Source organism: Magnolia sinica, chromosome 17 (assembly GCF_029962835.1).
Source record: "Magnolia sinica isolate HGM2019 chromosome 17, MsV1, whole genome shotgun sequence".
Lineage (NCBI taxonomy): Eukaryota > Viridiplantae > Streptophyta > Magnoliopsida > Magnoliales > Magnoliaceae > Magnolia > Magnolia sinica.
The window spans coordinates 21681560-21692427 of record NC_080589.1 but is presented as its reverse complement, the minus strand read 5'-3'; the positions used below and the strand labels follow the sequence as shown (position 1 = coordinate 21692427).

The following is a 10868-nucleotide window of genomic DNA, read 5'->3' as shown; positions in this document are numbered from 1 at the left end:
AGAAAAGGATAAGAAAGAGAGAGAAAGAGAGAGTTAGAGTTACACTTATAGTAGAAGAGGAGAGAGAAAGAGAGTTACACAATTACACAATTACAAATTACACTGTTTAATATAAAAATATATTCTTGTCTTAACTCGTGAATGTTGTAGACTTATAGTAGAATTAATGTTGATTTTTGCATTCTTTGAACTCTTGCTTGATTCTTGAAATTTAAATCTTGACTTGTAACTTGAAAAATGTAAAAATAAGAAAATATCTTATTCGACTCTTGTCTCATGATTTAAATGTAGAGAAAGAGAGATAGAAAGGGGTAGAGATTCAAATTTCAATAGAAATGATCAAATGAATGTATAGATTGTAGAGAATGAGAATGAATGAATGTAGAATTGTAAATTGAAGATGAGAATGAATGAATGTAGAATATAGATTGTACAAATAAGAATCTATATGTAAAACTAGAAAATAAAATGAATGAGAATGTGAGATAGATGTAAAACTAGAAAATGAAATGAGAGATTATATTTAGTTCTAGAAAATGAAATGAGAGAATGTATGTAACTAATAAGAGAAAGTAGAAAGATACCTTGTTTCCATACTGAGGTCTTGGTATCGATTCCTTAGTGGAGGTGGCTAATAGTGAAATGTGAACTAACAGTGGGGTGTACTAACAAGCTAACAAAAAAAAAAAAAACCGAGAGAGAGAGAGAAAGAAGAAAATGAAACGAATGGGAATTGATAGATGTAGAACAAGAAAATAAAATGAATGCATCCAGAACCTTAAAAATGAAAAATGAAACGAAATGAGAGAATGTAAATTATTAAATTGTACTAATAACTAATAGTAATTAGTAAAAAATATAATGAAAGAATGTAAATTACTAAGTTATACTAATAACTAACTAATAGTAATTAGTAAGAAATGAAATGGGAGAATATAAATTACTAAATTTTACTAATAGTAATCAGTAAGAGAACGTAGAAAATGAAATGAATAAAATGAGAGAATAAAGAAAATGAAATGAGAGAATATAGAACTATGTAATGTGAGACTTGGAATTCGATGTCTTCTTACTTCTTTTATCTTGAATCTTGATTGAAACTTGAAAGAAGTTCTAGTCAGGGCTTTGGAAACTTGAAACTTGAGAGTTGAAATATGGAGAATGTAAGTAAAAAAATGCGAGATTTAAAAGTATGAGAGTATAGAAGAGTTTGAGTGAATGAAACTTACATATAGAGGAGACTTGAAAGCCTTTTTATAAACAAAAAGTTCCCAATGGTCGAATTTTTTAAGGTTAGGCGAATGTGCGATCACATATATTGCACATTGAATCACATATTCTCACATATGCAATATATACGATTGTATATATGCATTGATTGCATATGCCATGACCGCATATGAGATCAATGCATAAATATGTGCATATGCGATTGCATATTCACCTATGCATCCACACATGTCAACACTGGGTTTCGAGTACCCATTGTAGTGAAATCCCATTGTGGTATCTGTGTTGAAAAAAAAATAGGAGAAGAAAGAAAAGATAGAAGGATAATTAATATCACTTGATTTTCTTCAATGTCAAAATTACATCAAATGTAACTTCTCCGACAAATTAACCGAGAAAAAAAAAAAGAATCCAAATTCAAATCTATTCAAATAAGCAAGCCAAACATAGCAAAGATAAATAAAGAAATTAGAAATCCTAAATTATAGTAAGATAACGAGCTATCCATGTGAGTCTACATGCATGAGAGTAGCTACGCGTGAAATGGTGTGCCATCAATGAATCTTATCATTTTGGATTACATTCTCTTCATCTCCTTTGGCGTATAGCTTCATGCTTTCTTTCTCGGAAGGAAAGGAAACAACGTGCTTTTTGGCATTCTTTTATAAGTACCATTTTCGGATGGTGGCCAATCTATAGTAGGGGCTTACTAGATGGACGGTCCAGATAAACATAAAATAATAAAAATAGAAGATTTCCATCCGTGACATGTAGGGTTGTACACGAGTCAAGCTACCTCGAAGAGCTCGCTCGACTTGGCTCAATTAAGCTTAGATTGGCTCAACTTTAAGAGCCGACTCGAAGCTAGTCAAGCTTACTTTTGAAAACTTGAGTTGAAATCAAGCCGATCGAGTTCAAGCATGGTGTATATCAACTTGACTTGACTCGAAGATCGACTCAGCTCGAGTATGACATATATATATATATATATATATCATATATATATATATATATATATATATATATATATATATATATATATATATATATATATATATATATATAAACAAAATAAAACAATACCCACCCAAGTGACCTAGAAGAAAGTGTTAAAAACTTAAGAGAAGGGAAGAAGAACTCCCAGCCAGCCGTGCTCTCTCTCTCTCTCTCTCTCTCTCTCTCTCTCTCTCTCTCTCTCTCTCTCTCTCTCTCTCTCTCTCTCTCTCTCTCTCATCCGTTTCTTCTCACGTCCTCTGCTGCTTGGATCCCTCTACACGTCCTCCCTCCATATGTATGTTATTTGTAGACCTTTTCCCTTTCTTCTTTTAACCATCCCTTTTCTCTAATGATTATATATATATATATATATATATATATATATATATATATATATATATATATATATATATATATATATATATATATCATAAATGTGTATGATTTCAATTCCATTGATTTTTTTATTTTTGAGTTGGGTCCGGGTTTGGGTCGGGTTGGGCGCTGGGCGCTAGGTTGAGTCGGGTGCGGGTTTGGGTCGGGTTGGGCACTGGGTTGACAAGGTTGGGCCCTGGGTTGACATATGAACAAGCTTGACTTGACTCGAACCACTAGCTCCACTTGAAAGCTTTGGCAAAACAAATTTTTTAAAAAAAAAACAAAACAAAACAAAACCCTACCCGACGCCGACCCTCTCTTTCCCCCTTTCCCTCTCTTTCCCTTACCCAGCCTGCCCGTCACCATCCCTCAACCGCCCAAGCTGAGCTCTCTCTCTCTCTCTCTCTCTCTCTCTCTCTCTCTCTCTCTCTCTCCGTGATCCGAACCCAACCCAACTCGTCTTAGCCCACTCGGCGACTACTCTCAACCCGCGCCCAACCCAACTCGTCTCAGCCCACTCGGCAACTACTCTCAGCCCATTCGGCCACCACAAAGGTATGATTAATGATTTTTTTCATATATATATATATATATGTGTGTGTGTGTGTGTGTGTGTGTGTGTGTGTGATTTCAATTCCATTGATTTTTTTTCATTTTTGAGTCGGGTGCGGGTTTGCGTCGAGTCGGGTTGGGCGCCGGGTTTGGGTTGGGTCGGGCTGGGCACTGGGTTGAGTTGGGTGCAGGTTTGGGTCGGGGTTGGGTGCAAGTTTGGGTCGGGGTTGGGCGCTAGGTTGACATATGAACAAGCTCGACTCGAACCACTGGCTCAACTCGAGATCAACCTGAAAGCTTTGGCAAACAAGCCAAGCTTCAATGTTGTTTGCCAAAGCTTTCAAGTCGATCTTGAGGGCGAGCTCGAACTCGAGTAAAGCATGGACGGGTCAAGCCGTGCTTGGCCCAGCTTAACTTGGCTCGGCTGGATGCACAGCCCTTGCTGACGTGTAGCCCACCTTTTTCACGCCCGACCTGAAATGAGCCCATCCTCGTCAATTGGCCTAGATGAGTCATAACGTAGGTTTGGGGTTTTCTGATAATCCTCACCAGTTCTTGGCCCCATGTTGGAATGGAGCACTCTGAAAACATCACATCAATAGGATGATCTTAACCGTTAAACCAGTGAACTGCAATGAGGAAACTATGTGAGGGAATTCTTTAATAGAGCATCTCTACCCTATACCTGATCAAGTGTACAACATCCAATCCGTCCATATATAGCACCGCTATGTATCAATGTCTAGACTAGAAGTAGCGCCAGTTGAAGGATCCTAACCATCCAACTAATGGCCATTTCCATAAATGAATTTGGACCATTGTCCATTTTTTGGCTGTTCATTCACAGACTACCAATTGCACGGTTAAGATTATCCAGACAACGCTATGATTCGGAATGTGGACCATCCATTTGAGGCGTTACCCCGACTGTTTGTAGGGAGAGCCATCACTCGCATCTTTCCTCTACGAATACAGAAGGAAATTTTCTCCACCCCATGAATATGATTTATCTTCTAAATTAGAAATTTGTTTATAAAGCCCTAGATTTGGAGATCCAAACCGTTGAACTGATGGGACCCACTGCCCCAAAAATCTCCCAGAACAGTTCGATTGATCTAGTACCAGCCCTCTTATGTGGAATGCGGAAAGCTGCTGCCATTAGTTTCTCTCAAACCTCCAATTTCTGGCTTCGAATTGAAGGGTCAGGAGAGTCCCGTTGGGGAGATCTCTGGGAAATGGCCCACCTACAATGGAGCCTATCAGATCAAAAGACCCCAGATGATGAAACCACAAGGAGAACCAAATTGGATCGGAGGCCACTGTTTAAAGTTTGATGAAGCACCTGTTTCCATGCGGAGGGCCAACTTTCCGATGATCCAGACTGTTTATTGGTCCAACATCCCAAATGTGGATGGGTAGAGCCCAAATCTCCAATATTGGAAGATCCCAGCCTTTTATCTTTTTCTTCTTTTCCATTGAATGCAGATTGTAGGACATCTCCTCCTCGGAGATTTTCGACTCATCCATCATCCACGGTGAGGCTCACTGCGTCAACAGCCTAGTTCAGCAACCATGGCCCCGTGTCTGTTTAAATGGCACAATTAGCAAAGACCCCCACAAAACTAGAATGAAATCGGATTGCGACGCTTTTATCATGCTGAGTAAACTCTGTTGGGCCCAACATAAAGCATAACCAAAGCTGACAGGAAACGGTGGGAATAACGATTTCCACCGTTGAAACCTTCCTAGGGCCCACAGTGATGTTTATTTGTCATCCAACCTGTTCATAAGATCACAAAGACATGGATGATATTAGCTTATCCAAAACTTATGTGGCCCCCAAGATTTTTTCAAGAGTTGACGTTCAATTCACACCGTTTCCTGTTGTGTGGTCCACCTGAGCTTTGTATATGCTTCATTTTTTGGACTGAAGCCCTAAAATTATCTAGTAAAATGGATGGACGGAGTGGATAAATTACATAAATCAAGGTGGACCCACAGATTTTTCTCAGTACGCAATCTGCTTCCTTGGAAGCTAGAAGACTTTGGTTGTGTGTTGACTCACCAAGTTCTGTGGGCCCTACCATGATGTGTGTTATATCCACACCATCCATTTTGTGAGATAATTTTAGGGCATGGGCCCAAAAATGAGACAACCCAGAACTCAAGTGGACCACACCACAAGTGGGGACAATGATGCCTACCGTTGAAACCTTCCCAGGGCCCCCACCATGATGTTTATTTGCCATCCAACCTGTTCATAAGGTCACACAGAACTGGATGAAGTGAAAACACAAATATCAGCTTGATCCAAAACTTCTATGGGGTCCAAGAAGCTTTCAATGGAAGGGGTTCAATCCCCACTGCTTTCTGCAGTGTGGTCCACTTGAGTTTTGGATGTCTCATTTTTGGGATGATGCCTTAAAATGATCTCATAAAATGGATGGATGGTGTGGATATAACACATACATCATGGTGGGGCTCAAAGAACTTGGCGACTTCCACACACCATCAAGGCTGCACACCACGCAATCTGCTTCCCACCAAACCATCCTACCTAAAAAGAAGAAGAAGAAGGGATAAAGGCATAAACAGTCTGATAATCAGAAATGCAACTATCATTTCTCCACTAAAACGGTTAGCCGAACAATCAAGGATGAAGCTAATCCCTTACTGAATACAAGTGCTACTGCACAAGGAGCCAATATCAGAAACACTGCAAGAATTTAAAAGGGGAGGAAAAGACTACCAAAATTCGACTGAAGATTCCCAAGTCTCCAATTCGCCAAAGAGCAAATGATGATACCATGGCCCAGTGACTTGAACTGCAGACCATGTCATATCACGAACAACACCAGCGCCTCCTTTGGGAGATTAAGCAATATGCTGTTAAGCTTAAGCAAATGTGTTAAATCTCCTCCGTGTGAACAAGTAGTTACTTTCGGGAAGAAGCGCCCCTCCAAAGAACCCAAGTTCCGAAGCAGAGCATGTAAGGTAGTTAGCTTCCTTTTTCATTACTCTCCAACCAAGAGATTTGGAAGTGGCCAATGACAATCCCCAGCTTGTAGAAATCTCGTTAGGGTTGTCAGAATCAACGATTTTAGGCACCACAGTAATGCTGATCTACTGAGACAACAGGAAGATCTTGTTCGCATCCCATGCGACTCTCATCACTCCATTCTTAGTTTCAGCTTCGTCGAATGTGATCCCTGCAGCTTCCAGAGGATGCGGGACCCTCGACCACCTCTCGGCCTTTAGCTCGATAACATCCACAACACAGATTCCTGCTTCCTCTAGGCTTTTCCCATGCCATCTGCCTTCCACCTGATACACCTTCCCTTTGCCGACTTCCTTCCCTTCACCGTCTATCAGAGATACGTACTGGCCGGGATCGCATCGCACATATCTCACAGCTGCATAATTAATCTGAATGCCCTGCTGGGGCGCAAAATCAACCAAGCCCAATGAGGGCATCTCTGAAGCCTCACCACTTGCTGTTCTCGCCACTACACCAAATTTTGATGTGCTTTGATTACTACCTCTTGCGGTTGTCAATGGGATGTAAGAATCTTCTCCAGCGCTCTCTGGTGAGTCGTAGAAAGGCCCACGACCCGACCCACATGCCTTATCTGGGAAGGGGCTTTCACCTTCAGATGGTGCACGAGCTTCTCGAGCCACACGAGCTAGCTTGGCTTTTCGGTTGTTCAGCCTGTCCATCACAACTAACCAGATTATGTTAAGACTCGAGGCAAGAATATCAAAAACATGAAGAAGGGAAGCAACCGACGTGCTTTAATAACAGTAATGATTTTTGTACATCATTCATTAGTATCTTCTAGTTCTTATGATTTTATTCTATGAGCTATACTGGTACATCAATCCAGACTGTTGTGCCCCATTCATAATATCCCAAACCTCACATTGACTGGATGCCTTAGTTATCCACTTGGTGCCTGTCAAATGGACGGTTGAAAAAATAATGGTCAGTGATAGAAATACAATTGAAATCAAGATTGTTGGAGTTGTCGGAGTGGTCTAGTTTTTGGGCTATCCTCCAATCCAAAATTGGAACGATGATTTGGGTGCTCCAGAGGAACTTAAACGTATGCCACGTGTGGTGAATGAGATACCGCCATTTAAGAAATGGGGATCATGAGCATAGGAGCATACCCCTTGTTACGAAATACAAATCGAAAAGGCCAAAGTCATTGAATTAGATAAACAAATCTGCAGCAAAATTCTTGAACCTTCAGGCAGCATAAGAACCCCTATTCAAGCTAATTCAGGCCCATTGTGGATTTCATCCTCACCTGACCATCATGTTAAACAATTTCATTTTATTATTTAATTGCATTTCAAGATTACATTAAGAAAGCATTTTTTTTTTTTCTTAGTTGTTTCATCAAAAGGTAGGAGGTTTCCATGACTCCTGCATATGTGAAAGCCAAAGAGAGAAGTTGAAAAGGAATAAAGGAAATAAGAAATTGAGCTTTTCTATGCTCACCACATGCAAGTTTACCATGTTAAAACATGCCAACCTAGCAAATGTGTGGGGCATCCAAACCATACAACACGTTGTGGATGAGCTTGGTCCACTCATCTAGCAGGCCACATGTGGATATTGAATGTTGAATATTGGTAAATTCCTAGACCGCCCATTATTTTCATACATGTGCAGCCAACCTAATAAGTTGACAGGCCCACTCTTTTAGGCCAGATCATCTACATGGTGGAGCACACCTGATTCTTGGCTCAATCCCATACATGCCAGGTTGACATGTATGGCCATGTAGAGAAGTGTGTGGGTGTGTACGTGCGTGCTTGCCAAAGCTCTAAGTGGAATAGCATCATTTCCAGGAAAATGATCTCACTATGAAGAGAAATAGATCATTAGCTGACAGGTCAGGCATGCCACCCAACTCATAATGGTTCGCAAGCACTAAGATAAGCCATTTAACCATACAATGAGCATCCTACCATCCAAAATCAAGTAAAAAGAAAGGGCACCCTAATTTGACAATAATAAAAAATAGCGATTTGCCTTGAACCAAACCAAAAACAGTATTTCTGTGGATACAACATGTAAATGCTTGGATACCTTAAGAAAATGCTATCATGAGAGGGAGAGGCTCCCTACCAGTTTTTTAGTTGAGACGATGTAAGCTCAGAGCCCTGATAAAAGCCAATGTATAACATATTAGTACAAAAAAGAATCAGATAAGCATGTCAATAAACAAAGAAATGCGTTCTGCTAAATTAATATGAACTAAAGCATGCTTTTTTACATACATGGACACTTAGCTTATCTGCCCATGATTGCAAAGAAGATGCATTCCGCTGCATTTCTGGCTCATCCAAGAGGGCCCTCTCAATCAAAGCAGTTTGTTTCTCATTCATGATATTTCGCTTCCGTTTCCTTGGCTGTCTTTCGTCATTGTGTCCAGCTTCTAACCTCTCATTTTCTTGAACATCTCTAAACCCACTATCTTTCGCATGTTCTGCTAAGTTACGAAACTCTCCATTTTCCAGATTTTGATCAAAGCAATTTTTTCCTTTCATAGGGCTTACATCAGAACCGCTTCTTTCGAATTTCCGCATGTCTTTATCAATTTCTCTAAGAGACCCAGATGCTCTCCTACTAGATTGAATCTTTTCTTTCCTTCTATTTCTATCCATCTCCACTAAATCATCAGGTAGATCCATATGCTTGCTCGTGGGCCTGAACTGATCTACTTCCTGGAACATTGAGTTTTCTGAGATTCCCTCTTTCAGGTCACCCTCTTCCACAGATCTAGTTGGAGGTGGCACACGTCCCGCAGTATTTTGAGTCTCCTGTGTGTAAACTTTTAACTCTCAATGGGCATGTTAATAAGAAAAGAGCTCAAAGCCAGAACTAACATTGATTCGATTCATAACGCATTAAAACGCATCACAAAAGATAATTGATTATCGTAATTTACTGCCAAGTTCATGTGCACATGAACGATTGAGAAGAACATAACAAAATGAAGTTCCAGCATTTACCTGGTGCCTCTGGCCAAGAAAGACACTAGGAAATCTATCCCAGCAGAGTGAAGAATTTTGGGAATCCGTAAATGGATTCCTGAATTTGTTCTCATGTGTATTCCTAACATCTTGAACAGCAGGCTCCTGCAACATCATTTGATTGAGGTGAGTTTCACAGCAGAGACTTCAGCTGTCAGAGTTGTCAACATCCTAGGATTGATGATTCGCACAGTACGATTTGACTTATATCAGAGGAAAAACAATTCAAATCCACATCAGAAACATTTTGGGATGAATTGCGTGGCCGTAAACTTCAAATCATATGAACTGTTATTCAAATTCAATAAATGCCTCAAATTGTACCTCTGTTTTGTTGTTTATGTTTTGCTTGCTGCTCATATTTAAGTGGTTGGGAGCTTTTGCACCCTTCAAATAAGTCTCTTTGGTTTATTTTTCGCTACATGGGAAATTAGGATTATTATTTTTTTGGTGAGGTATGCTTTGCTTTCTTCTCATATCTTTTGTGTGGGTGGGGTCGGGGGCTTTTGCACCCTTTAAATATGTCTCTTCATTTATTTTATACTTCACAGGAAATATAAAGATTTTGGCTTTCCTCATCAGAGTTTAAACAAGAGCATACTCTCTCAATTTCTTCCTAACAAAGGCACCAACTACTTTCTGTAAGGTTCACAGGTGTCAACAGAAGTAAGAAACAGATCGTTTATGAATCAAAATCAATTAACGATTCAAATCGTGATCTTTTTGGTTTTTTAAGTAATCTTTTACTCTTCTCATATTTTCTAAGTGGTTGGGGGCTTTTGCACTTAAGTTAGTGTTGAGGGTCAAATATTGCATATTATCCGCCATTTATATCTTGGTTTTACGAATATGATACTACTTAATGTCCGATTTTACTCATGTTTGTGTTGCAAGGTGAATTTAAGAGATTGGATTGGAAAAGGTGCTAAAAGCATGGAATTGTTGCTCAAAGATCACCAATGCAAAGAATGGATCTTAGGAGACAAAGATTGAAGATTTCAAAGTTCCAAGATTCAAGAAAACCAAGTGGAGAAGGAAAGAAGTCGAAAGAACAAGTGCGGAATTCACATTGACTGTGTCATCGAAGCTACCGTTCGATGACATCGAACACGGGTCGATGACATCGAATTTATGGAAGAAAATCGAGTTGGATGTTGGACAAATTGAAGACATTTTTTCGATGACTCAAGGACTTGTTCGATAACTCGAAGCCTTGCTCGATGACATCGAAATCAGTTCGATGACATCGAATTTTTTGTGGATTTTCAGCAAAACTCGCTGGACTATTTTGGATACATTATCGATTCCTCGAACAACACGCGATGACATCGAAGGTGGGTTCGATGATATCGAAGGTTACACGGTCCGAATGAAGTTACAACAATGTCAAAAAAGCACGTATAAAAGGCACCTTCGATGACATCGAAGGCAGTTCGATGTCATCGAACGATTTGCGCAGAGTTACGCAGAGTTAAGCGGAGTGCATTAATTTGAGACAGTTTCCAGATTTTTTCAAGGAGGTGCGAAAGGACGTGTTGCACAACTATAAATAGGAGTCCCTAAGGCATCCCTGGGCATCTATCTAGGGTTTAGAGGAGCGAAGCACAAGGGTGGAGAGCTGTCGCCAAGCGTTTTTCTTCTTTCCTCCTTAGTTTTTCATGCTTTCT

General features: G+C 39.9%; 1 protein-coding gene across 22 annotated transcripts in view; it reads right to left on the bottom strand.

The window, feature by feature from the left end:
* Positions 1-5756: 5756 nt before the first annotated feature.
* LOC131231011 (nodulin homeobox) overlaps positions 5757-10868 on the bottom strand; it is an 81741-nt gene continuing 76629 nt past the window's right edge. For 17 of the 22 annotated variants that reach the window (XM_058227063.1, XM_058227074.1, XM_058227066.1 and 14 more), the window contains 4 exons: positions 9181-9306; positions 8446-8988; positions 8294-8328; positions 5757-6865 (listed from right to left, as the gene is read on the bottom strand). In XM_058227063.1, the coding sequence (XP_058083046.1) occupies positions 6280-6865; positions 8294-8328; positions 8446-8988; positions 9181-9306 (1290 nt within the window). In that variant the 3' untranslated portion in view covers positions 5757-6279. The other 5 variants (XM_058227079.1, XM_058227083.1, XM_058227085.1 and 2 more) reach the window with 5 other exon arrangements.